Genomic DNA, 27,914 nt, shown 5'->3' with positions numbered 1-27,914 from the left:
CCTCTCTTCCGGGAAAGGGAGAAACTGACAAAGAAGGACAGAGAAAGCTTCTGGTTCCCATTGTTTTCAGTTTTACAGTTGTTTCTTTCTTTTTTTAAGGAACAATCTAAATATAAGAAACTATTTTCTTAAAAATGCAGACAACGGAGTCCTCTTACCAAAGACATAGCCAAAGACATCTAATTAGCCACAGAGTCAAAAAAAAAAAAAAAAGTTTATTAGAGAACAAGACTGAAAGCGTTTGCACATCCGACAAGGTAGACTCATTCTGATAACAGATGCCATCCGTATTCAGCTCTACCAATATTATCACAATGGAACATATTTTTTCTAACAAAGATATGGGCATAAATCAAGGACTATGACTAAACAGCATCAAAGGAAAGGTGGGGCCCCAAATCTTATCCCACAGACTGATTCGCAACATAGGATTTCAATCAAACACTCCTAATGCAGTGGTTCGCAACCTGGCTTCTTATCAGAATCCCAGGAACTCTTTGGAAGGAAATCCCCAAAACTAGACTGCACCCCAGTCAGAGTCTCTGGTGAGGGGAGGGCCCAGGCATCGGTAGGTCTTTAAGCTCTCCAGGTGATTCCAGTGAGCAGCCGAGGTAGAGCACCACTCAAGAGGCAGGTGACAGTTCAACAAATCGGCAAGATCCTCAGCCCGGCCGGCCGGGTGAGGAAGGGGGTCTGCCGGGCATCGCTGGCTCTCGCGGATCCTATCTTTCACTCTGCTCAAGAACTCCATACGTTACTGGCTTTGGGTGCAACTGAGAGCCTTTCCATATGCCTTAATGATTTTTAGAGCAATGTTTAATCAGGCAGATACCAGCAAAGAGAGAAAAATGGAGAATGAAAGAAATTTCCATCAGGCATGATATGAATAAATAAAATAAGTGAAAAAACAATCTCAGGTTTAAAAGTAAAGCATGAGAAGTCAACACCTGTGAAATTTTATTTATATAAAAGAATAAAAATATTTTAAAAGGATTGATTTAAACTTAGGTCTTTCAGCTTTTCCTGTTCCTTGAACATGAAACTGCTTCCAACGCAGAAAGATTTAAGATAGGTAATTATTAAATAAACACTCTTTACCTTTCCCCTGCAAAAAAAAAAAAAACACAGAGCCGCGTTTCCCATCTTATTTATGGTAAACCAGATCATTCTCTGTTAAAAATAGTGGCAACTGCGCGAAGCGGACGATCAGATATGCCAGCAGGAAGGTATGAGCTGTACAACGGCATTACAAAAAGTCCCAAAAGAAAAGAAGATGGTAAAAACAATAGAAAAATAATAAAACACAAACAAAATAGGAAAATGCCAGATATTTACAGCCTCCCTCTGAAATGTGACCTATGTTCTACTTTCAGCATAAAACAAAACCGGAGAACATGTCTCGATGGGTATCACAGACGAAGAAGCTGGTGCCAGCCAGTTTGGGGGGGGGGTGGGGGGTGGAGGGGGGGAGACACTCATTCCAAGAAGGGAAAAACGCACAGTTAGCAACTTGCTGGAATTGTAACCACGTCTTGGTCTTCTTGCTGTTCTGTTACCAAAAATGACACAAAGTAAATGATCCAATGTGGTCTTACAGAAATGACTTGTCACCACGGTTCAGAACAAACTATTCAGAGTCACAGGCACTGGGTCTGGGAAAGCAGAGGTGGGTGGCCGCACACTCAGGTGAGGGATATTTATCTTTGTGAGGTCGGAGGAGGGAAGCAGGGCTCTATAGCCTGGAAGCTTCTGCACTAATGAGTCTTCTAATAGTCCTAAAGAGAGAAAAACAAAGTCCCAACTTACTCTCAGTAGAACATCAGTTTGAACCTAGGGGGAAAAAAAAAAACCTCACCCATAAAGAACCCTGCTAGGGGGTTGCTCTGTAGCCAAATATTCTACTTCAAATGTAACAGACAACACTTCACATCTGAAAATGGCCTGTCTTCCAAGTCCAGAGAGGGACCGAAACATCAATGCTGCCCTTATCAGGCCCCCTGAGCTCACCAATCAGAGAAAGAAAGAAAAAAAAAAAATCCTAGTAGTAATTCATTCTTTAATCAAAAGGACTTTTTCTTCAGGAAAAATGTGTGACCCCTTTCTCTACCCAAAATACAAAAGAAAGTAACACCTACAAGTTGAAGTGTGCCCAAATGGACACCCCGGCCTTCAAAATGAGAGCTGCAACCCGAGAGAGACAAGAGAAACAAGAGAGACGAGAGAGACACGAGAGAGAGAGAGAGAGAGAGAGAGAGAGAGAGCGCGCGCGCGCTCATGCAGGAGCACTCGGGCTCTGAGGACAAACACATGGTTCTAATCATCTACAAAATCACCAGTCTCTCTGAAATGGTCTGGCTGATACTTACAGCTCGTGGTTTTTTGTTTAACTTCAGATCAATCCTGTGATAGAAAAGATAAAAGATATTTGCATTTTAATTTACAGAAAAAGGGGCCAGGAATCAGCTACTGCATAGGGCACAAGCTATAACAAAGACTATTTGGTTAAGTAAAATCCACATTCTTCATTAGACTATGTCACATTTAGTTGTTTACCCAGATATTATTGAGCAAGTATTTAAAAACATAAGCAGATACTCTTGCCGCAAGGCAGACTTAGATGACAAAAAGAAATATACAGCAGTTACGAAAGCCGTATCATTTTAAAACTATTCAAAACTAGGCGTTAAAGAGATTGGATTAAGAGGGCATGCTCTACAGTTAATGTGTTAGCTCTGTAACTCTATCACTGATAATCACTGAGACACATAATGATTAAGAACAGGAAAGAGACTAGGAGTTTGTATTTCTGGACAGGAAACACAAAAGAAATTAAACAAATTTCAATTTTTAGGTCTTTCCGAAGCAAAATATCAAGATCTTAAACTATTAATCTCCTTACGAAGCAAAGCCAGAAAATCAATTTAAATGTGAATTAAAAGTAAAGGTTATCTACTTTTAAAGAAATTAAAATGCGTAAGAGTGAAGTTTACTTAATTTTGCTTAAGTTATTAAATAAAATGTTACCTCCATCACGTTTTTCTGTTTTTAAAAAAAACTTCCCAGCCTAACCTAATATACATACCTACAATTAAACAGATAAACTATGGGTTAGAAAGGTCTCAAAAAGGCATATCGGTCTCTACACACTAAACAACACAGCACAAATACTAATTCAAATCAAACTTACTCAAAGTCATAATCAAACATGCCAGACGGGCTGAGGGGCAGCATTTGAAAGGAAGAAAGCAATAGAAATTAATATACTAATTGAATAAATTAGTCGATTAGCCACCCTAGCAAGATTTGTAGAAACAAAATCAGCTTTCAGAATCTTAAGCGATAAAGTTTCAAACATCAAAGCACCCAAGATTTTGTGGTTGGGAGAGTCCCTTCCCTCCTGGATTTTGTATCAGAGCAGACTATGAAAGGAAAAGTTATTTCATTAGGAAACGAGGTAACTGCAGGCCCTCTATTAGCTGCCAGACTCAGAGTTAGAACTTGTAAAATATTTAATTGTCATGAAGAATATAAATAGGGCATTAGAAGAAATAGAGAATGAAGGGTTTAGTCATATAATGAAAGGTGCTTCGAAGACAGTACTAACAATTCAGCACAATATACTTTGACCAACATAAGAGATAAAAACATCACACATTTTTTTAAAAAGAAAGCATTTTGCAACTTTGAACTCAAGTTCTATGTTGGAGGCATGTCTGGGGAACACGGTCCTCTTTCTACAGCATTCATCCTAGAGGCCCAGGGTCAAACGAATCACCTCAGTGCTAGGCCTGCTCCAGAAACTGCAGAGGCAAGTCACTTTGCCCCTGAACTGGCGATGACAGCTAACTGTTCCTGTCAGGGCCAGGACTTCGAACACCCAAACCGACGGCCCCCCCCCCTACTAAAACAAAGGAGAGCCGATCTCCCCAAGCCCCCAAGCCTCGGGGATCTGCAAGGGAACGGTGAAGGGGAGGAGGCTGTGTAGGCCATCGCTGCTAACAGACCACGGTCCGGGCAGACTTCCAAGGCAAACATGAACCCTGAGCATGACACCGGCTCCTTGGCTGTTGTAACACCTTTTACACCGTAGGTAGGTGCTGGAACAATATGCAAAATGCTGTATTCTCCTCCTAGCCCATGTTTGCAAGAATGAAGCTGGAAGAAAGCATAACTTCGGTATCCCTTATGCAACCGTGTCACTTACGGCATCTGGGAAAGGGCACACGGTGTACCAACCAGGAACTATCAACAATCTAACTCTCGGCCTAACTTAATTTTGTTCGCAAATTAAAGTAGACTGTACCCACCTAAAGAAAACTTCGCAAACTACCTGGAAGAATTCTAGGGTTTTGTATATTAGTAAAGACCTGTAAGAACAGCTGTAAGTTATTATTGCAACTTTCTTCCTTACAGCCGCTGGGACTTATTGTTCAGATACCATGTAAAATATAAGAATTCAGAACAGGGTGATCATTTGTGAATGCTAAACATTATTTGATAAATGTTCATATTCCTAAGGAGGACAAATCCAAAAGTTATTCCTTTTTGCTCAAGTTCCATATTTATTTCCACTTTGCTTTACTCAGCACTAAATAGGGCCTGGCCAGGGGCGCCTGGGTGGCTCAGTCGGTTAAGCGGCTGACTCCGGCCCAGGTCATGATCTCGTGGTCCGTGAGTTCGAGCCCCGCGTCGGGCTCTGTGCTGACAGCTCAGAGCCTGGAGCCTGTTTCAGATTCTGTGTTTCCCTCTCTCTGACCCTCCCCCGTTCATGCTTTGTCTCTCTGTCTCAAAAATAAATAAACGTTAAAAAAATATATTAAATAGGGCCTGGCACACAGTGGGTACTCAGACATTTGCTGAAATAATTTACAACTGACTTCATCTGAATAGGTGGGGGGGGAGGGTTGTGGCACATTGCGGGGGAGATACAAATACCGTTTGGGGTGCAAACGTTCAAATGTGTACAAATACAGCACTCCAGCCCCAGCCCCATGCCCACTAGGAGAGACATCAGTCAGGGGGCAAGGGGTCTGGACACTTCCTGACCAAAGATGGCAGGAATCTGAGAACTTTAATTGGCCACTGAGATGCCACTCCAGTGCACTGAACCTGTTTACACAGAAAGAAGGCAAATCAGCTCCACTCTGCTCCCTTGGGGCAGGTAAGCGCCTACAGCCAAAGGGAGGAGGCTGGCCAGATACCACACCAGGCGGGTGACAAAAGGCTCCAGCTTTCCAGACAGAAAATGTCATTTGTGAAAGCAATAACTAACATCGAAGATCTTTATAAATCCTAGTATTTATAAAAATGGCAGGAAGAAATGCTTTTTCTATGGAAATCTACTAGTACTAGAAGCCTGCAGGAGGAAAGTTAAGTTCATGCTTAATTCCATTTATCGGTCAGCTGATCATGGCATTAAAAAAAGGGAAGGATTGGGGCACCAGTCGGTAAAGCGTCCGACTTCGGCTCAGGTCATGATCTCACGGTTCGTGAGTTCAAGCCCCATGTCAGGCTCTGTGCTGACAGCTCGGAGCCTGGAGCCTGCTTCGGATTCTGTGTCTCCCCCTCTCTCTGCCCCTCCCCTGCTCATGCTCTGTCTCTCTCTGTCTCTCTCTGTCTCAAAAATAAATAAAACATTAAAAAAATTTTTTTTTTCAAAGGGAAGGATTACCTATAATAAACAGTAGCTATCTACTGTACCACAAATGGAAGAAACATCCAGAAACTTTCAAGGAATGTTCCCCCTACTCAGGACACTGTGAAATAGGAAAAGAGTAATTACTTTAAAATGACACTGGAGTAAATTTAATAAAAGCAACACAGAGCATGACAATTATCTTGACAGTTTAAAAAAATATTTTGAGTATGGTTCCCTCGGGGGGTGGGGGGCGGCCCGGGTGGCTCAGTTGGTTGAGCGCCTGACTCTTGATTTCTGCTCAGGTCATGATCCCAGGGACATGGGATCACACTCCGCATCAGGCTCTGCACTGAGCGTGGAGCCTGCTTAAGATTCTCACTCTCTCTCCCCCTGCCCCTTGTTCCACCCCTCCCCCACTCACGTGCTCTCTAAAAAAAAAGATTATGGTTCCCTGCTACTGTTTGTGATCAGTTAGCATTAGTCCTACCACAGTGATTATATAGCCTATAACCTACACACAAAAAAAGATAAGCAATTTTTGCTATTTGTTACTGCAGTTACGAGATTGGCATAGTGATTTTTGGTTTGCAGGAAAGTGCTGAGCAGCAGTCTTGAGTCACCATTTGGAGGAAATACTATTTCTGCAGTCTAAAAACCACCACCACCATTGACAAGAAAAATTTTTAGAAGAATTAAAGAATCTATTGATGCCTAGGAGGCTTAAACCAGTTTAAGTTCATTCTACATTATCCCCAGGTGCCATAACCACGAAGCTAACAACGTGAATGCCTTGGGTGCGTGTGAAGGAACATCCTAGACGTCTGTGGAACAAGCCAGCCCAGAAGCACACTGGAGGACAGGGAGCTCCGCCCCTTCCTTGCCCTTCCCCTTTCCTCTCAATGTGCAGCCTCCTGGGGCGCCTGGGTGGTTCAGCCAGTTAAGCGGTCCACTTCCCTTCAGGTCATGATCCCATGAATTCCAGCCCCGCGTCGGGCTCTGTGCTGACAGCTCAGAGCCTGGAGCTGCTTCAGATTCTGTGTCTCCCTCTCTCTCTGCCCTTCCCCTACTCGTACTCTGTCTCTCTCAAAAATAAATAAAAACATTAAATATATATATATACACACACACACATATATATGTATATATGTGTGTATATATGTATGTGTATACACACACACACACACACACACACACACACACACACACATCTATCTATCTATCTATACACACACACACATATATGCAGGCTCCCAAGAGGAGCAGGACAAAAGCCAGCCTGTGGATACCTGGTTTTCATGCCTCCCAGAAGAAGGTTTGAGGTCAGGGCAAGATTCTTCTAGAAACTATGCCATTACCCTCTCTGAGTATAGCTGTTTAATTTCCAATTATCGGAGTTAATAGTCCCAGGCAGAGTGAATGCTAAAATCTTCTCTGGATGACACCTGACCTCTCTGTCCACTGATGTCATACCTATCTCATTACACACTGTAAAAACAAAAGAAACCAAAAGACAACCCCCACCCCACATACACAGTGGACATACATTAGCTAGAAAGGCACTCTCCTATCTTACAGACTTTATATTACTCCTCTCTGATATCTGAAATCAGCATATTAGAGAGATATATAACAAATCACAAGCAACCAAAAAACTTGTATTTAAAGAGAAAAAAGGCATGTCAGATCAGCTCTCTCCATCCACGAGCGAATAACTGTAGGCAGGGACCAGGATTAAGAGCAGAAGACTTTCTCCACTTTTCCAGATTCCCAACATGTACTAGTGGCATTTTCCAAAGACTATTACACACATTCCATTTCTACTTCCCCTTTCGCCCTTCTAAAAGGATTCCAAATTCACCGCATTAAACAAAGTTTTCATAGAATGCCATTCTTCTACACTAGAACAGTGGGAAGGATGTCTTCCTTCATGGTTACTCTAAATGCCCACCAATTCCTCCACTGGAGAAAACTTCTATTTCACTTGGATCAAAGCAATCTCTCCCCATCTGCAACACAAAGAGGGCACCAATCCCAAAGAATTCTCACTCTGGTACAGACCCTTAACAGCAATGGTCACGGAGGCTGGGGGGTGGGGTGGGGTGGGGGTGGGGGTGGGCAGGGGGGGCAGGGGCGGGCGGGGAGGGGAGGCCCCTGCCACTGACCTGTGCCGGTTTTTATTCTTTCGTTTTTTATGGCTGCTGTGATGACTCCCTGAGGAAGTAGAAGAAGCAGCCTTCTGAGGCTTCACTCCCTGCACAGATCCATCCAGATCCTCAGGGTCCTCCTGGCTGGGCTCATTTTCCTGATTGTGGAAGTCTGGAGAAGTATCACTTTCCGTCCCGCTTCCCGGCTCCCCTGGAGGGAATAAACACAGGTCCCAGAAGCAAGGTCAGCATTCCTCAGGCAGTCTGTCCGGCAGCCAGGAGAGAGGTCTCGGAGCACTAATACACAGAAAAAGAGACTATTTCCTATCCTCAAGGACCAGACATTTTACCTGACAGGAAAATACTTGCAGACAGAGAAGGTATGTACCCTCAAGGCATCAGAGTTACCAGTGTTCCTGAACTAGAAGTCTTCTGAGACACTGTAACCAAAAGCAGCCTTTCCAAGCACTGCTGGGAGATAGGACCATACAACCAGGAGTTATTTAAACACAGAATCCACGAATGGGATTAATAATTATACAAGAAGCCTGGGTTCCTTCCCCAAACTGTACAGAAATCCTGTCTATCAAGAAAGGGGGCTTGGGATGCCTGGGTGGCTCAGTCGGTTAGGCCTCCGACTCTTGGTTTCAGCTCAGGTCATGATCTCACCAGGTTCTGGTATCAGGCTCCGCGCTGACAGTGCGGAGCCTGCTGAGGATTCTTTCTCCCTCCCACCCTCTCCCTCCCCAACTATGTCTCTCTCTCAAAATAAATAACTTTATAAATAAATAAATAAAGTGGTAATATTCTTCAGCTGACACATATTCCCAATTTTAAAACATCCTTTATATATCAAATAAAAAATTAAAAAACATTCTGCATAAACAAATACTCTTTAAAACATTTATTTATTTATTTATTTATTTATTTATTTATTTATTTAGAGAGACTGCGCGCACACACATGCGACAGAGAGAGAGGGAGAGAGAAATCCCAAGCAGGCTCCATGGTGTCAGCACAGAGCCCAATATAGGGCTCGAACTGACAAACTGTGAGATCAGGACCTGAGTCAAAATCAAGACTCGGACATTTACCCAACTGAGCCACCCGGGTGCTCCATAAATAAATACTTTTAAGAATAATTGTGTATACTCTGGCAAATGTATACCTAGGTTTTTCCTGAAAGGAATTTCTTGAGACCTTAACAGATGAGGATGGAAGAATACTTTCACTTTACTCGGCTATTGAAGGACCCTAAGTATGTACACGTTTTCTTGTTTTAAATTTTTAAAAAATTTTTGGACACTATCCGTTTGTAAAAACTGTCAAGAGGGGTCTTGTGGACAGCAGAGCCAGACCCCAGTTTTCTTCTTTTTATACCTTTGTATTATAAACTGTTGGGAAGGATTTCAAATTGAGTAGGCCATGGATATAAGAAGAAAAGAAAGGGATGGTCCCAAAAGAGCGGAAGGGAGAAATGGAACCAGATCTCAGAAATCATGAAACCCTACTTTTGAACACTTCAAGAGAGCAACAGAAGAGGGAGCCCTACAACCAGGAAGCCAGAGAAAGCGTGCTGCTGAACTGTGCTTCTAAGGTTCAGGAAAACCCATTTCACGTAAAAATTAGCAAACAAATTTCAAACTGCAGGAACCACGACTGTGGGGGCACTGGCCTAAGAAGAGACCTACAGATCAAAAGAATTCAAAGTCCAGTTACAAACATTTTTACATTTACAGTCCAATGATTTTCATGGGCGACAAGACAATTCAATGAAGAAAGCGTCGTCTTTCTGGTAAATAATGCTGGGACAAGTGGATGCCCACGAAGGAAAGAATGAAGTTGGAGCCCTGTCTCACACCAAACACGAAAATTAACTCAAAATGTATCACAGGCTTAAATGTAAGTAAGGGCTAAACACTAAAACTCTCAGAACTCATTTGATTAGGCAAATGGTTTCTCAGATAGGACCACAAAAGGAAGCATAACAAGGAAAAAAAATGTAAATTGAACTATACGGTTTCATTATATAAAACTCTTGAGCTGCAAGCAATATTCCAAGAAAGTAAAAAAAAAAAACAATTCACAGGGAGAAATATTTGCGATTCATATATGTGATAAGACCTTTTTTTGTTTGTTTGTTTCTACTTCTGTTTACAAACCCTTATGCCAAGGGCTGACTTTCAGTAGATTGCAGCGAGGGAGGTGCTCTGCCGGGAAGGAAACCCCAACCCACAAATGGGCTGTCTACAAATGGCTTAGCTCTAGGCTCTCCATGAACATATATCGCGTGACGGGCGAGGGAGCAGCCCCTTTCTGGCTGCACCCTGTTTCCCAGAACAAGAGGCTCTCCGCACTGGATTTAGAGGCATTCAGTCACAATCCCGCAGTTGGTAGCTTCGCCCCGTTGGCTCTTCAGCCAAGCACATATACCAAATCTGATGAGGCCTCATATCCAGAATATATATAAGAACTCTTAGAACCCACTAATGAAAAGAGAAAAAGCCAAATTAAAAAATCGGCAAAGGATCTGCACACATTTCTCAGAAGAAGATACACAGTGGTCAATAACACGTGGAAAGATGCTCAACATCATGAGCCATTAGGAAAATGTAAATGAAAACCACAGAGAGACTAGGAAGATAAACAATAACGAGTGTTGGTGAGGATGTGGAGAAACTGGAACCCTCATACACTGCTGATGGGAAGAGAAAATGGTGCAGCCACATTGGAAAGTTTGGCAGTCCCACAAGTCCCGTGTGAACGAAAACAGGCTCACACAAACCTTGTCATGGATATTCACGGCAGTGTTACTCAATAGCAGCCGAGTGACCATTAACTGAAGAACGCATAAATAAAATGTGGTACAGCCATACAATGCAATATTATTCAGCATTAAAAAGAAACATAATACTAATACACGTTCTGTTTTGGGTTTGCTTGTTTGTTTTCCTTGGTGTGGTTACAGTGTTAAGAGCCTATCGTTTACAGAGAACTACCATATCATCCAGCAATCCTACCTCTGGGCACTTAACCAAAAGAACTGAAATCAGGATTTTGAAGAGACACCTGCACTCCCAAGTCGACCGCAGCATTAACTCACATTACCCAAGGTGTGGAAACAACCTTCAGGTCCATCAACAGATGAACGGATAAAGAAAATGTGGTATATACCTATAGCAGAATATATTATTTGGCCTTAAGACAAAGAAGGAAACCCTGACATATGCTGCAAGGCTGATGAATTAGGAGGACGTCGTGCTAACTGAAGTAAACCAGTCCCAGGAGGGCAAACACCGCATGATTCGATTTCGGTGAGGGGTCTAAAATAGACTCACAGAAGCAGAGAGCGGGATGCTGGCAGCCTCCAGGGGGAAGGAGAAATGGCGAGCGGAAAGTTTCAGCCAGACAACACGAAGAATCTCTAAGAGATCTGCTGTACAACACAGTAGTTAACAATACTGTATCGGGCACTTAAAAATCTGTGTGGCTCAGCTGGTAGAGCATGTGACTCTTACTCTCAGGTCTGGAGTTCAAGTCCCAAGTTAGGCGTTGAGCCTACTTAAAAAAAAAAAAAAAAAAAAAAAATCTGTGGAACCCATTTTCAGTGTTCTTACAACAATTAAAAAAAAAACTCTATGAAACATGTATACAAGAAAAATAGTATGATGTTTAGGATTTTCAGTATAACACAGGGGGTGGAAGTGAGAGTACGGGGGCTGTGAACATGGCGCTGACCATGTTCTGATGATTTGGGGGCCATGTGCTAGATACGCAGGGGTTTGTCATTTTACAGTCTTTACCGGTCTAGATTCAAAAATTCACTTTGATAAAGAGTTGAAAAGTACTCACTTTTAAGACATCTAGATGGCCAACTGACACATGAAGAGATGCTCAACACTCATCATCAGGGAAATACAAATCAAAACCACAATGAGATACCACTTCACACCTGTCAGAATGGCTAACATTAACAACTCGGGCAACAACAGATGTAGGCAAGGATGCGGAGAAAGAGGATCTCTTTTGCATTGTTGGTGGGAATGCAAGCTGGTGCAGCCACTCTGGAAACAGTATGGAGGTTCCTCAAAAAATTAAAAATACAACTATCCTATGACACAGCAATTGCACTACTAGGCATTTATCCACGGGATACAGGTGTGCTGTTTCGAAGGGACACATGTACCCCCATGTTTATAGAAGCACTATCAACAATAGCCAAAGTATGCAAAGAGCCCAAATATCCACCAACGGATGAATGGATAAAGAAGATGTGGTGTGTATATATATATATATATATATATATATATATATATATATATATATACACACACACACACACACACACACATACACGATGGAGTATTACTCGGCCATGAAAAAGAATGGAATCTTGTCATTTGCAACTACGTGGATGGAACTAGAGGGTATTATGCTAAGCGAAATTAGTCAGAGAAAGACAAATATCATGACTTCACTCATATGAGGACTTTAAGACGCAGAACAGATGAACATAAGGGAAGGGAAGCAAAAATAATACAAAAACAGGGAGGGGGCAAAACAGAAGAGACTCTTAAATATGGAGAACAAACAGAGGTTACTGGAGGGGTTGTGGGAGGGGGGATGGGCTAAATGAGTAAGAGGCATTAAGGACTCTACTCCTGAAATCATTGTTGCACTATATGCTAACTTGGATGTAACTTAAAAAAAAAAAAAATAAAATAAAATAAAGTACTCACTTTTCCACGTAGTTTACCCAACAATATCTACAACAGGCCTAAGCTATGCCTTTAGGAATGTAAATGGTGACACTCTTTTTGGAAAGTCTAGGGTGTTTTCCAAAACCAAAATCCCATTCCCCGATTCTCCAGACACCAACTGGATTCCATTCTGACACTAACTACCAGAGTTAGGGCAGACCCACAGCTTAAGGGCTCAATCCCATAAGAGTGCCCCACTTCAAACACCAGTCCCAACTCCCAGGCCTCCCATACTTCTGACCAACCAACTATAAATCAGGGGTACCCTAAACCCCTTCCCTCAGCTTCCATAATTTGCTACAATAGCCACACAAACTCAGGAACGTGATTTACTTACTGTTAACATTGTCTATTATACGGGGTACAGCTCCGGAGCAGCAAAATAGAAGAGACGCACGGGGCAAGGTACCCATGCCTTTTCTGGGCCTACCACCCTGCCATTCACCAAGAAAAGCTCCACCGTTTAGGGGTTTAATGGAAATTTCATTATGCAGTCGTGATTAATTAAGTCACTGGCCACTGGTGATTCACTCAGTCTCTAGCCCCTCTCCTCTCCCCTCTCTCAGAGGTCTGGGGGTAGAGCTTAAAGTTCTAAGCCCCCATCCTGGAGCTCTCTAGGGGCCCCCAGCCATCAGTCATCTTTGTTGCCATACAGAAATTTCTCTTGGGGGCACCTGGGTGGCTCAGTCGGTTAAGTGTCCGACTTCAACTCAGGTCACGATCTCACAGGTTTGTGAGTTCAAGCCCCACATCAGGCTCTCCACTAACAGTGCAGAGCCCACTTCAGAGCCTCTGTTTCTCTCCCTGCCCCTCCCCTGCTCTGTCTCTCTCTCTCTCAAAAATAAATAAATAAACATTAAAAAACATTTCTTTTGCATGCTAGTCATTCTTTTTTTAAAAATTTATTTATTTCAGAGAGAGAGAGAGAGAGAGAGAGAGAGAGAGAGAATGCACGCACACATGTGCAAGTGGGAGAGGAACAGAAGGGGAAGGAGACAGAGAATCCCCTGCTGACTCTGCTGTCAGCACAGAGTCCAACTCGGGGCTCAATCCCAAGAACTGAGAGATCACGACCTGAGCCAAAATTCAAAGTCGGATGTTCAACCTATTGAGCCACCCAGGCACCCCACCTGCTAGTCATTCTTATCGCTCTGGAGATTCCAAGGGTTTTAGGAGCTGTGTGCCAGAACAGGGGACAAACACCAAATATATATTTCCCATCACACCACAGAAAGTAACTGTGCTATATCATGAAAATCACCCTTTGACACAGTAGTGCCACTTTTGGGGCACTATCCTGTAGAAATAAAGTCCATTACAAAAAACCAAGCGGACAAGGAAGTTTACTGCAACCTTGTTTAGCGGGGAAAATGGAGACGATGTGAATTCTCACCAACAGAGGAGGTACCCGGTATTTTTCAGCTTTTAAAAAGAATGTGAGGGTTGCCTGGGTGGCTCAGTCAATTAAGTATCGGACTCTTGGTTTCAGCTCAGGTCATGATCTCATGGTTCGTGAGTTCGAGCCCCGCGTTGGGCTCTGTGCTGACAGTCTAGATTCTCTGTCTTCAGATTCTCTGTCTCCCTCTCTCTCTGCCCCTCCCCTGCTCATGCTCTCTCTCTCCTTCAAAATAAGTAAACATTAAAGTAATAATAATAATAATAATAATAATAATAAATAAAAAGAATGGTGAGATTATAACAATAGCTAACACAGTCCCTACTATAAGCCAGGCACTGTTCTATACACTTAAAAAATTTTTTTTAAATCTTTATTTATTTATTTTTGAGAGAGACGGCAAGCAGGGGGTGGGGAGGGGCAGAGAGAGGAGAGAGAGAATCCCAAGTAGGCTCCACAAGAGTCAGCACAGAGTCCGACATGGGGGTTGATCTCACAGACTGAGAGATCATGACCTGAGCCGACATCAAGAACTGGGACGCTTAACCAAGCCACCCAGGCACTCCCTCCACACTTCAAATATATCACATCTACAACCTTCACAGAAACCTCTACAACCAAGATGACCATTTGACAGAGACGGAAATTGAAGCTAGAGGTTAAGAAAGCTGCTCAAGGTCACACAGCTCATAAGGTGAAGATTCGGAATTCACACTCAAAGACAGTTTGGCTCCAAAGCCCACGCTCTTCATCACGACTCTACCGTCTCACTCTATGCACACTCAACCTGCAGGGGTGCATGTGCTAAGGGAAAAAGCAGGTAATATGCACTGGGAGAGCCAATTTTTTCTTTAAAAAAAAAAAAATCCTCTTTATGTACATAGTTAAAATTCCAAGTTAAAAAAAAAATCCCCAACCCTGTGAGTCTGCATCTGTATGTGTGTGTGTGTGTGTGTGTGTGTGTCCCAGATGTGTTAGGAATACTGTTAAGCTGTTAACGTTGATTACCTCAGAAAGTTGGGGGTGAAGTAGAGCATGAGGTAATTAACCTGTTTCATTCATTCATTCATTTCATTCATTCATTCACCTCTAAACAGTTTGACTTAGTACAATCTGAAAAAATTACTTTTCTAATTAAAAAAAAAAAAATCTAATGAAATCTACAAAGATGAGTTTAAAATGGGGAAGGATGATTAGGACAGCCTTCTTCTCCCAAAGCCAGTCCTATTTTTATGTAGGTAAAAAATGCCATCTCTCAAACTGCAAATGGCGAAGGCACTGGCCAGGGCAGGAATGGGTTGCTGGGCCATGAGGTCATAAAAGCTTTGGCTCACAGCTGGATGACAGAAGGAGCACAGGACTAACTGAGTAGGGGCTGGGCACAGGGAGAGAAAGATTATCTCAAAAAGCGGGAGACAAGACAGAATGGCAAGTTAGAGCAAATTTGGCCAATGTTGCAATTCTATTAAAAGACATTAATAGGGGCGCCTGGGTGGCTCAGTCAGTTAAGCGTCGGACTCTTATTTATGGCTGAGGTCATGATCTCACGGTTCGTAGGTTCGAGCCCCACACTGGGCTTTGCACTGTGAGTGCAGAGTCTGCTTGGGAGTCTCTCTCTCCTCTCTCTCTCTCTGCCTCTCCCCTGAACTCTTTCACTCTCAAAATAAATAATAAAATAAACTTAAAAGACAAAAAAGAAGTGAAGCTCTGTCTAAAAAAAGGGAGATTAATGGGCAAAACAACTGTTTACTCATTTTGGACCAGTTGCTACGGGAGTACTGGGTAAATGGATCAGTTGGTCATATTCTATAAGTACCTGTGTGGAAACACATACAAAAGAGTGAAAATCAAATCAAAGCCCTATGAATGGAGAATCCACCTGTGTTACCTCTCTGAAGAGGTAACATCCCAGGGAGTAACAGATGTCCCGAAGGACTGATCTGGATATTAAGTATCATGGGAGCCAGAGAAGAAAGAGCGGATTGTTCAGGGAAAGCTTCACTGAGGGGGTGGAATTTAAACTGGGCCTTGGAGGGGTGCCTGGGTGGCGCAGTCGGTTAAGCGTCCGACTTCAGCCAGGTCACGATCTCACGGTCCGTGAGTTCGAGCCCCGCGTCAGGCTCTGGGCTGATGGCTCGGAGCCTGGAGCCTGTTTCCGATTCTGTGTCTCCCTCTCTCTCTGTCCCTCCCCCGTTCATGCTCTGTCTCTGTCCCAAAAATAAATAAAAAAAACGTTGAAAAAAAAAATTTAAAAAAAAAATAAAATAAAATAAACTGGGCCTTGGAAAATGAGAAGCCAAAATAGGTACAAAAAATAGCACAAGCAAAAGTGCAGAGGTGAGGAAACATAAGGTACATTTTGGACAAATGAATCAAGTATCTCTTGAGCAGACGCCTTGAGGATTGAGAGGAGAAATGGAAAGCCAGGTGAAGGGCCGTGACTGGGGGGCGCCTGGGTGTCTCAGTTGGTTAAGTACCCAACTCTCGGTTCTGGCTCACGTTATGAATGATTTCATGGTTCATGAGTTCAAGCCCCACACTGGGCTCTGCACTGACAGCACAGAGCCTGCTTGGGGTTCTGTCTCTGCCTCTCTCTCTCTCTCTCAAAATAAGTAAATAAACTTAAAAAAGAAAAAAAAAAAGAGCCATGAGTGTCAGATTTAGGGATCTGATCTAGGGAGACAGTATGAGGTGATGGTTAAGATATGTGACTTGTTGCTGAATCTTTCAGACCCTGTTCCTCCATCTGTAAAATAGGACACTTCTCTGTACTGAGTATCTCTTATGGACAAGGCATTGGACCAGACACTGGAGCTCCAGCAATGTTCCCTACTTTCAAGGAGTTTATAATCTGTACTTATCCCCAAGAAGTAGCTTTAAAGAATAAATGAGATAATGCAAGGGTTTGCATAGTGTCTGCAACACAATAAGTGTTCCAATCTCAATATCCTTGAGATCCATAAATACGCAAGTCAAATTCTAACACGGTAGACAATTTGGCATAAAATAGTTGTTACCAGGACATAAGGAGAAGTCATCGAGCCATTTCTAAACAGAGAAGTGACATTGAACAGTGAATGTTTACTGAGTTCTCTGTATAAACCCATGTTTTAGGATTATCAGGCTACAAATGGTTTATAATAGGGACTGTAGCCAGGGAGACTAGATTAAACACTGCTAAAACACCAAGTGCAACCACAGAGTAAGAATCATGGTCTTTTTTGGGCTCCCGGAAGCAGGGGAGGAGTGAGGCCAAAAGGGCTGGGTTACAGCACCCCGAAGTACAGCAGCAGTCAGGCAACCCTGTGGCGCTGTCACCAGGAAAAGACACCTGTTTGTTTCTCCCCGACACAGAAGAAGGCAACTCGGGTTTTTTTGTTTTTTTTTTTTCAATTTTTTTTTTAACGTTTATTTATTTTTGAGACAGAGAGAGACAGCATGAATGGGGAGGGTCAGAGAGAGAGGGAGACACAGAATCCAAAACAGGCTCCAGGCTCTGAGTGGTCAGCACAGACCCCGACGCGGGGCTCGAACTCACGGACCGTGAGATCATGACCTGAGCCGAAGTCGGACGCTTAACCAACTGAGCCACCCAGGCACCCCAGGCAACTCGTTTTTAGAGTAAAGAATGCCAGGTTTGGGGGTGTCTGGGTGGCTCAGTCGATTGAGCATCTAGATGACTCTTGATTTCAGCTCAGGTCATGAGCCCAGGGTTGTGGGATCGAGGCCCACCTCAGGCTCTGTGCTAAGCGTGGAGCTCTGCTTGAGATTCCCTCTCTCTCTCTCTCTCTCTCTCTCTCTCTCTCTCTCTCTCTCTCTGCCCCTACTCACTCTTTCTCAAAAAAAAAAAAAAAAGAAAAGAAAAGAAAAGAAAAAAAAACGAATGCCAGATTTTGATTAAGTGTAATAAGCCTACAAATGAGACACTTTACTTATTAAAACAACAACAACACCACCTACTGAATAGTGCTAGGCACTAACTTCTTTTCAGCACAAAAACTTTAAAGGAGGCAAGAAAGATACCCAAAATAATGCTTCATGCGGCCCTTTACTTATCCACTGGAATGATGAGAACACTCAGGGGAGATGTGGTTTGATGAAAGCTTCAGAAGAGTCTGATAAAACAGTATCAACTATGCTGATCCTTTAAAGGAAACTGGATAAAATCTGCCTGCTTGTCTTTTACTTTATTCTTTTTACAAAAACACACAACGCCTCGCTAATTTGCCTAAAATTCCCCTTGGGAACCATGCTAATCCACTCTATCATCCTAGTTTGGGTAGGTAGGCCAAAGGAAGCAGAAAGCAATGCATATTTTTATTATTTTTTTTTAATGTTTCTTTCTTTATTTTTTTTTTGAGAGAGAGTGCAAGTGGGGTAGGGGCAGAGAAAGCAGAAGGCACAGAACCTGAAGCAGGCTCCAGGCCTCTGAGCTGTCAGCACAGAGCCTGACACGGGATTAGAACTCACAAACCACAAGATCATGACCTGAACCGAAGTCAGATGCTTAAACAACTGAGCCACCCAGGCGCCCCACAGGAATGCATTTTTTTTAAGACGTTTATTTATTTTGAGAGAGAGAGAGAGAGAGAGAGAGAGAGAGAACACAAGAGGGGGAGGGGCAGAATGAGAAATTCCCAAGCAGGCTCCTCGCTGCCAGAGCAGAGCCCAGTGTGGGGATTGATCTCACAAACTGTGAGATCGTGACCTAAGCAGAAATCATGAGTCCGATGCTTAACCAACCGAGTCACCCAGGAAGCCCAAAAGTAATGCATTTTAGAAGAAAATTTTCAGAATGGTTTGGAAACAAAATGCCAAAAGTACAAAACTCCAAAATCCTTGAGATCTAAGAATGTGCAATTCAAAATCTAAGACAGAAAAAAATGTTCAGTTCATCACCATCAAAAAACAAGAACACAGGAGTCATTCCACAATATCTGTTACACAGAAATCTGGAGACACTGGAGAGCTTCTATGCAAAGGAAGAAGTGCAAAAGGCAAAGGAGAGCATTCCCCTCGTGGAATGAAAGCTTGGTTTGAATCACCTGGCTCTTTCAGGGACCTTCAACTGGGTTTAAAGTGATCCAACCACCCATCAGAAGAAAACATAAAATCTTTGGAAGATAACAACTTCATCCTCACTCTCAAATTACTCAACAAATAGTTTAAGTTACAGTGAGCGGTACACGGTCAAAGATAAGCACACAGGGAAATTAGACTTTGGAAGCAAACTACAACAGAAACAGGTCTTTAAAGACTTCACAGGTTGGGGAGGCTGGGTGACTCAGCTGATTAAAAGTCTGACTTTGGCTCAGGTCATGCATGATCTCACGGTCCGTGAGTTCGAGCCCCGCATTGGGCTCTGGGCTGACAGCCGAGAGCCGGGAGCCTGCTTCAGATTCTGTGTCTCCCTCTCTCTCTGCCCCTCCCCTGCTTGCACTGTCTCTCTCTCTCTCTCTTAAAAATAAATAAACATTAAAATAAATTTTTAAAAAAGACTTCACAGATTGAAATTGTTATTATTGTTTTATTTTTGAGAGAGAATATGCACGCGCACAAGTGGGGCAGGGGCGGAAGGGGGAGAGACAGAGAATCTTAGGCATGCTCCACACTCAGTGCAGAGCCCAACATGGGGCTCGATCCCACGACCCTGGGATCATGACCTGAGCCAAAATCAAGAGTCAAACAAACGTTCAACCGACTGAGCCACCCAGGCGCCCCCACAGAATTACACATTAAACACAGAATGTACAGAATTAAAAACAGAATCTTGTACAACAAGCAGGCTTACTCTGCTTAAAGAAACAAAAGACAAGTTTAAAAATAATTGCAGGGAAAGCTACTGAAAAATTACATAGCAGATTTTAGAAATAATTAAGTGGAATTTTGGAAATTATAAATGTAATAAAAAATTTAAAAATCAAGGAAAGGTTGGGGCGCCTGAGTGGCTCAGTCGGTTAAGCATCCGACTTCGGCTCAGGTCATGGTCTCACGGATCATGGGTTCGAGCCCCGCATCGGGCTCTGGGCTGACAGCTCGGAGCCTGGAGCCCGCTTCACATTCTGTGTCTCCCTCTGTCTGCCCCTCGCTGCTTGCACTCTGTCTCTCGCATTGTCTCAAAAATAAATAAACGTTAAAAAAAAAAAATCAAGGAAAGGTTTAACAGCAAGTCAGACTCAACTGAAAGGAGAATTAGTAAACTGGCAGGCGGCCCAGAGACAAAGACAGAAGACACGGAGGAGCGAATAAAAGACCATGTAGGATAAAATGAGAAAGTTTAACATACAGTTAAGTAGAGTGGGAGAGGAGGGGGGAGACAGCATGCAGCAAATGCATCATCTGAAGAATACTGGGCATTTTCCAGAACTGATGAAAAATACCAAGCTACAGCTACAAGAAGTTCAACGAAACCCAAACCAGATAATTAAAAAGAAATTCATACTTAGACACATTGTAGTTGACTGTAGAAAATCAAGATGGAAATAGACTCTTAAGAAATAGCAGGAGTAGGGGTGCTCAGAGGCTCAGTCGGTGAGGTGTCCAACTTCAGCTCGGGTCATGATCTCGTGGTTCGTGAGTTCGAGCCCCACGTCAGGCTCTGTGCTGACAGCTTGGAGCCTGGAGCCTGCTTTGGATTCTGTGTCTCCCTCTCTCCCCGCCCCTCCCCCACTTGAGCTCTGTCTCTCAGTCTCTCTCTCTCTCTTAAAAAAAATAAACATGAAAAAAAAATTTTTTTTAAAGAAATAGCAGGAGGAAACGGTAATGACAGGTGGTGAGACAGAACACAGCAGAATTACTTTAAAGGGGCTCTGACCATTTGAATTGATGAACTCCAGTATTTATGTAATTCCCTATTCCAAAAAGAAGCCAAAGCCGCTTACCAAGATTCGTATAATAAAATCCATACAATAAATTTATTTATTTATTTTTAATTTTTTTTTTTAACGTTTATTTATTTTTGAGACAGAGAGACAGAGCATGAACGGGGGAGGGTCAGAGAGAGGGAGACACAGAATCTGAAACAGGCTCCAGGCTCTGAGCTGTCAGCACAGAGCCCGACGCAGGGCTCAAACTCACGGACCGCGAGATCATGACCTGAGCCGAAGTCGGCCGCTTAACCGACTGAGCCACCCAGGCGCCCCACATACAGTAAATTTAAAATGAGACGAGTAAAACACAGAAGGACAGAAGACGTCCATAAGCTGGATGCAGTAGTAAAGATTCATTCCCAGAATGCATGGTCTAGGTTTGGATTTGCTTTCTAGAGGAGAACCACACATTTGGCTTTAAACATTTTAGCAGCTGGGGTGCCTGGGTGGCTCAGTCGGTTAAACGTCTGACTTTGGCTCAGGTCATGACCTCACAGTCTGTGGGTTCGAGCCCTGCATCGGGCTCTGTGCTGACAGCTCAGAGCCTGGAGCCTGCTTCCGATTCTGTGTCTCCCTCTCTCTCTCTCTCTCTCTCTCTCTCTCTCTGTCTCTCTCTCTCTCTTCTCTCTGCCCCTCCCCCTGCTTACACTCTGTCTCCCTCTCTGAAAAATAAATAAACGCTAAAAAAAATTAAAAAATAAAACATTTTAGCGCCTACACAAATCAAGTCCATCATCAGATTTTCACTAAAAACCAAATAGTTGTTTGGGGAAAACAACTAGTCCTAAAAGACATAATAATTAGTAACGGTAATAAACATCTGCAACATCGTATTACAATAAATGCAGTGGCACATTTAACGGGACCAAAATGTAATTCATCAAATGCAGCTTTAGAGGGAAGACCAAGGAAGACCAACAGGATCTATCCCAGGGGCGTGGCCCAGGTCCAGGGGGAAGATCTCAGGGGAATGGAGGCCTGCACCTGTTTCCGAAAATCTTTAATACATAAGTGCTGGTCTCAGCCAAGCTTCTGCAAGCAGTGGCATTGAGCGTCATTCCTTCACGAGTACCTAGGTGTGTACTTGTGTGGCTAGTGAAGTACAGGGCCAGATGCTGAGCTACGCACTAAGCCAGGAGGAGGATTGTAGGCTCTTGTGAAAACTGAGCAGTCAGTAATCATTCCATCTCCACTCACAGCGGTGGGGTCCAGGCTGTTCCTTAACCAGTCTTGTGACTTCAGAGAGCAGATAACACTAGCTCTATGTCCTAGAAGTGGCATTAACTGAAAAGAAATAGGATTTAACGTATTTGAGCCATAGCAAGAGAAAAATCAAAAGGACTTGCTATAATTGTTGAGTATGGCAGAAAGGAGTCAAAGATCCCTACAGAGTTTTGAATGAGGGGGAACGGAAGTACTATAACAGAAAAAAACTGGGCAGACAAGTTTTGAAGGTAATAGAACGGTTCCACCTTAGATAAAATGTTTGAGCCTGAAAATCTGAGTGGAAATGACTCGCAAACATTTTCTAGCATTTTCTACATATTTAGAAATCTGTACCCAGAGGTAATAATCAAAGTCACAGTGTAGTTCTAATTCCCAAACTACCAAAATCCCTTCTCCTCCAAATCACTGGCCCAGTGCAGACACAAGAACCAGATCCTACAAGATACATCATCTGAAAGAAGCACACAGCCACAGTACAAAAAGCAGGTTATGCTTTGGAGTGATTCAGTGCACAGGAAGAGTGTTCAACACAGCTACACCGAGTCTGACTTGGAAAGATGAATGTATAGATCTATATCCTATCACTTGACATCAGCAGAGAATTAGACTGTATGGCTTATGTTTGGAGCATGATACAATGTCTTTACAAAGTGAATACTATCTACTCTCTGTTTTATATTTAAGAACACTCAGGTACATTCTGTTCCCACGACCAGATTTTCCTAAGAATTATTAAATTGCGAACATGGAGATTTATCAGATATACCCAAAATTTTCCATGAGAAAAGGTTTTCTTTCTAAGTTAAAAAAAAAAAAAAAAAATTCCCCTAACACTTAGCAGTGGGGAAGACCTGTCTTTGTGTCTTTGAGCAGGGGAAGTCACCCTCTGCATGACAGAAGAGGCAGGAGGGACATGATAGTTTCTTCCTCAAAAAACAAACAGGCCAACAAATAAACAAAAGGACACGATTAACGAGACTCTAGAGGGTGCTTATCTTCTAGAAAGGAGAGGCAAAAGTATGAGAGATGTAGTCTTGAGACCTACAGTTGGATACGAGTTAAATACAAGGGCTCCTGTAGCTTAAAAATAAAGTAGTAAAACAGTAAAAAAATAAATAAATAAACTTACTCTTTTCAATGAGCTGATCCTGAACTCCTGCCAACGCGCTCACTGCCTAAAAGACAAGAAACCACCCGTTACTAGAAAAATTATCAGAGCCCTCAGGAGAGCACTCAGACAGCAGGGAAAGGGAAAACTCATAGGAATTTAACTGAGGTTTCCCTCAACGATGGGCCACAGAAAGAGTCCCCCCACCTCACTTACAGCTGCTGAAGTAACTGAGGATTTACTGAAGAGCCGCTCAGCTTCCTTAAACTTCCGGTTCCTTCGATCGTTTTTGCTATTGGAGTTTCTAAAACACACACAAGAAGCTTCGTAAGCAGCAAGCGGAGGACGGCCCTGGATGTAAGGTGTAAGAACTCTCTCTCTCTCATTGTCTCTCTTAGACAGAAGAGAGACAGCCTCTGGACGGAACGCCTCCACACCAGGTGGATGGACCAAAACGTCCGTTATCCTGAACGCCCGAAGGGACAGCAATGGCTTCCAACGCGGGACAGGCTCCAGTGGTTCACGACCATTTTCATTTTAGTATGTATTTACTTTAATACTTACTCGAAACAACCGGCACAGACAAGTGATATGAAATGTTTCTGTCAGATAAGCTTAATTTTTAAAAACTGAAGAACAGACCAGGGTTCCTTAAAGAAAGGGCTGGTATCAGTTCTGGGATAAGGAAAAGGTGAGTCTGAGACACCACATTGGGACAGAACAGAACCAAAATGCTCAAGGACTGATAGGGTCATGTCGAAAGGACAAAGGCATCAGCAGGAGGAGGTTCCCGCTGGCCGCGTTTGGGACAAACTAAGCATCAAAGAGGATAATGGCGGGTGTGTTTGCTTTGTGAAAAGTCACTAAGCTGTGTATGTATGATGTGTGCAATCCTCTGTATATATTTCAATAAGTTTATACTAAAATAAAAAGACTCTACAATGCAAAAGTGACAGTACTAGATTCCAATACGCTGATTTTTTTTTTTTTTTTTAATCCATGGGTCTGTAGTGATACTAAAGAGAGAGGTCTGGAGATACAGAATGAAAGGGAGAGAAGATAAGAAGGGAAGATTCATCTTTCCAAATGCCAGTAAGCCATGTACACAAAGAATAAAATTAGAATCAGCAGTCTGTTAAGTGATTCAAGTAAAAATCAACAAAAGATACTAACATTGCTGAATAAAAATGTGGAGGATCGCAATATATTCACACCGTGTACAAGTACAACCTCCAAACTACTTACGAATTACAGAGAGAAAAATGAATAAAAAAAAACATTTTTTTTTAATGTTTATTTATTGTTGAGAGACAGAGACAGAATGTGAGGGGTTAGGGGCAGAGAGAGAGGGAGACACAGAATCCGAAGCAGGCTCCAGGCTCCGAGCTGTCAGCACAGAGCCCGACGCAGGGCTCGAACCCACAAGCTGTGAGATCATGACCTGAGCCGAAGTCGGACGCTCAACTGAGTGAGCCACGCAGGCGCCCCAAGAAAAAACGAATTTTTAACAACAGAGAAATCAGATGCTCAAACTTAACAGTACCAATAATGGGGCAATCTGACATCATGTGCCTCCCAATATAACAGAGGTAAATGACACACGAGGCACACAAATCATTTTTGCCAGAAACGTCTAAAGGCTCCCTCATGAGGTCACGAAAAGAAAAATCTGGAACTGGGACAGTCTGCAAGACAGTGTCATCAACAACAACTTCACCACTAACAAGGGTGGGAGACTGTCCTATTATCAAGAGACTAAAGAGACATAACAGCCAAATACAATACACGAAAACTGCCTGGATCGAAACAAGGGCAGCCAAGCATGCTGGGAACAATTAGGAGAATGTGAATAAAGGCTGTAGGGGATGATACTATTAATGTAATGCTAATTTTCTATGTGTGGTTAACTGTAGTTAGGTAAGAAAAATATTCTTAGGAGGTAATTGCTGACATAATTAGGGGTACAGTGTCATGATATCCGCTTGAATGGCTAACAACAACAAAAAGTATGGGGGAAAGGGAAGATAGAACTATAAAGGGGTAGCAGGAGGGAGAGCTTCCCAGCGATGAAATACTTCTGTATCTCGACTGCAGTGGTGGTTACAGGAATCTACACACAGTGACGGAATTACACATACACATTGTACCAATGTCCATTTCCTGGTTTTGCTATTGTGCTGTAGTTACATAAAACCCAACCATTGGGGAAAAGTGGGTGAAGAGTACACGGACCTCTCTAATATTTCTGCAACTTCCCATGTGCCTGTAATTATATCAAGACTTTTAAAACTTTTAAGTATATATAGGTTTGTGTATGTTTACACGCATCAGAAAAAAAAGAGAGAGAGAGGCAAAGGTGGCAACATGTTAACAAGTGATGAATGAAGGTGAAGGATATCAAGTGTGCACAGTTCTATTTCAATCCGAAATATTTCAAATCGGGGCGCCCCGGGGGGCTCAGTCAGTTAAGCATCCGACTTCGGCTCAGGTCACGATCTCATGGTTTGTGAGTTCAAGCCCCGTGTCGGGCTCTGTGCTAACAGCTCAGGGCCTGGAGCCTGCTTCCGATTCTGTGTCTCCCTCTCTCTCTGCCCTTCTCCCACTCACGATCTGTCTCTCTGTCTCAAAAATAAACATTAGGGGCGCCTGGGTGGCTCAGTCGGTTGAGCGTCCGACTTCAGCTCAGGTCACGATCTTGTGCTCCGTGAGTTCGAGCCCCGCGTCGGGCTCTGGGCTGATGGCTCAGAGCCTGGAGCCTGCTTCCAATTCTGTGTCTCCCTCTCTCTCTGCCCCTCCCCCGTTCATGCTCTGTCTCTCTCTGTCTCAAAAATAAATTAAAAAAAAGTTAAAAAAATAAAATAAGCATTAAAAAAAAAATGAAATATTTCAAATCGGAAAATTTTCAAAAAGCTTAGCAGGTTTTCCCTATTTCCCAGACGTAGGATTTGTCTACAATTACTCAGTGAGCCAAAGTCTAAGCTCAACCCCAGACTGCCTTCCACACCAGCACTTTGCTACTGCCTCCCTGCAAAGTTGCTACCAAGAACACACATAGCCCAAAACGCAAATATTACTAGAGCACCATACAAACACCACAGGCTTCTGACACTCACTTTTGGTTGGTCAGGTACCGATCCCAGCCACGAATAATATTGCCATACATCTGAGTGTCTTCCAGGTAGCTTCCTTCAAAAGCATAGATCTGTCTTTCCAAGTTTGCCAGTGTTTCCTGGGAGAGGAAAAACAAGGAAACGGATAATGCCTTTTAAATGCAAACATTAATCCCGACAGAATCAAATCCTCGGACACTAGCCTTAGACACTCAAGCTCCATTACGCTAAGCCCTGGTGGAAAGACATGACATGGGGAGAGGAAAGCTGTTTTAGATTAAGACAATCTAGACCTGTCTTGTTGGAACCCTTGGAGAACAGAAGGGAAGGGATACAGCCTGTCTCCAGAAAAATACACAAAATTTTGCAGATTCTTCAGAGGGTTCATGGAAACCCAGTTGTCAAGAACCCCCGCTCAGGCAGAACGCGGGCAGTCTCCACCCCCACGCGCAAAGGTATTGCTACTGAAGAGAGGAAAGGGTGAGGAGCCTTCCAGCGCCAACTCGCTCCCCTCCCCGCGGGCTCAGAAAGAAGGCCGGCCCTGGGCTGTCAGTTGCCATGGAAACCTGGAAGGGCAGCTTCAGGTGAGATGGCCCTCCCCCGTGCCCAAGCCAAAACACGGGGGAGGGGGTGGCCACCAGGGTGGATAGGACCCGGGGTGCATATCACAGTTCTCAATTCCCTGGGCTGAATCCCTTCCCCTCGCCTGTCAGCTTCTGGATGTTCCCCCAAAATATCACAGCCATGCCCATCAAAAACCCCATCCAACGGATCTCCTAATCCTCAGAAGGACATGCGCCCCTCCATCCTCCAAAGGCCAGACTGGATGACCGTGTCCCCCTCCCACACTCGCCTCTACGCCACCCCCTCCAAGCCACTGGCAAGACTGAACCGGTCTCCTACGGCCCCCCCCCCCGACACGCCCGACACCAGCCCTCAAAGAACATGGACCTGCCGCCCTCACCCACCCCGCAAAGGCCAAGGACACAACCGCTCCCAACCCCAAAGCTCACAGACACCTTTCTCGAGCTCCCACACTGAAGCCCCCCATCCTCAGGTGCCTTCCCGCCTCCACGCCCCCGCCTGTCCCGGCCCCCTCCCCCTCTCTGCTCCTTGCCCCGCCCCCCGGCCCCAGCTCCCGACTCTCGAGCCGCGCAGCAGAGAAGCCGAGGCACCGGCGGGCCGCAGAACGCGCAGCCGGCCTCAGGCCGCCGGGCTCCCGGGCGCCGCGTTGCGCCCGGGGAGTAACGGCCTGGAGCGATCGGGCGGGGCCCTGGAGGCGGCGGCAGGCGCGGGGCCCCCACCGAGCGCCCCCGCTGTCGCTCTCTCACCGCCAGCTCCTGCTTCCGCTTCACGAGCTCCGCCAGCTCCCGCCGGGTGTCCGGGATCTGCGGCGGCGCCGCCTTGTTGTGCATCGCCATGTTGGGCTGAGGCGGGCGGCGGCGCCAGGCGGGGGGCGGTCCCTGCGCGCCGCCGCCCGCCAGGGGGCGCCCGCGCCGCACTGCGCCTGCGCGCGCGGTTTCCGGAGCCGCGCGGCGCGCCGCGTCGGGGGCCTCGGGTTCGCGCGCGCCCCGCCTGGACGAGACGGCGGTGGGCCTTGCTCTGGGTCCTAGCCGCTCTGGACCCCCTCGGTGGCCGGCGGGGCGTCACAGACACCACAAA

The 27,914-nt window shown here is 44.2% G+C and overlaps 1 protein-coding gene across 4 annotated transcripts; it reads right to left on the bottom strand.

The window, feature by feature from the left end:
• Positions 1-198: 198 nt before the first annotated feature.
• On the bottom strand, positions 199-27,716 carry MEAF6 (MYST/Esa1 associated factor 6). Of its 4 annotated transcripts, none has more exons than XR_002075250.2 (8): positions 27,584-27,716; positions 26,256-26,371; positions 23,359-23,446; positions 23,164-23,209; positions 7,801-7,993; positions 3,025-3,082; positions 2,367-2,400; positions 199-1,775 (listed from the first exon to the last, which is right to left on the bottom strand). XR_002075250.2 is itself a non-coding variant. In XM_019430211.2 (8 exons), the coding sequence occupies exons 1-8, from the start codon at positions 27,671-27,673 to the stop codon at positions 1,767-1,769; spliced, it is 606 nt and encodes a 201-aa protein (XP_019285756.1). In that variant the 5' UTR covers positions 27,674-27,716; the 3' UTR covers positions 199-1,766. The 4 variants fall into 4 exon arrangements, 3 of the variants coding, with proteins under 3 accessions (XP_019285756.1, XP_019285757.1, XP_019285758.1); XM_019430211.2 differs by lacking the exon at positions 3,025-3,082 and adding an exon at positions 3,188-3,217; XM_019430212.2 differs by lacking the exon at positions 3,025-3,082.
• Between the last annotated feature and the right edge of the window lie 198 nt (positions 27,717-27,914).

The sequence above is a fragment of the Panthera pardus genome, unplaced genomic scaffold (assembly GCF_024362965.1).
Source record: "Panthera pardus isolate Hobbes unplaced genomic scaffold, ASM2436296v1 HiC_scaffold_11, whole genome shotgun sequence".
Taxonomy (NCBI): domain Eukaryota; kingdom Metazoa; phylum Chordata; class Mammalia; order Carnivora; family Felidae; genus Panthera; species Panthera pardus.
Note: the sequence above shows the minus strand (reverse complement) of the source record. Positions and strands in the feature narration are given on the sequence as shown.

Bases quoted from the DNA above. Each gene is read 5' to 3' on its own strand.
- MEAF6 (XM_019430211.2), bottom strand. From the start codon at position 27,673: ATGGCGATGCACAACAAGGCGGCGCCGCCGCAGATCCCGGACACCCGG. The intron at 7,994-23,163 runs GTAAGTTTATTT...TATTCCCTCCAG, and splicing joins GGATCAGCTCATTGAAAAGA to GGGAGCCGGGAAGCGGGACG. The intron at 2,401-3,187 runs GTAAGTTTGATT...TTTCTATCACAG, and splicing joins ATGTTTGATTATGACTTTGA to GATTGATCTGAAGTTAAACA.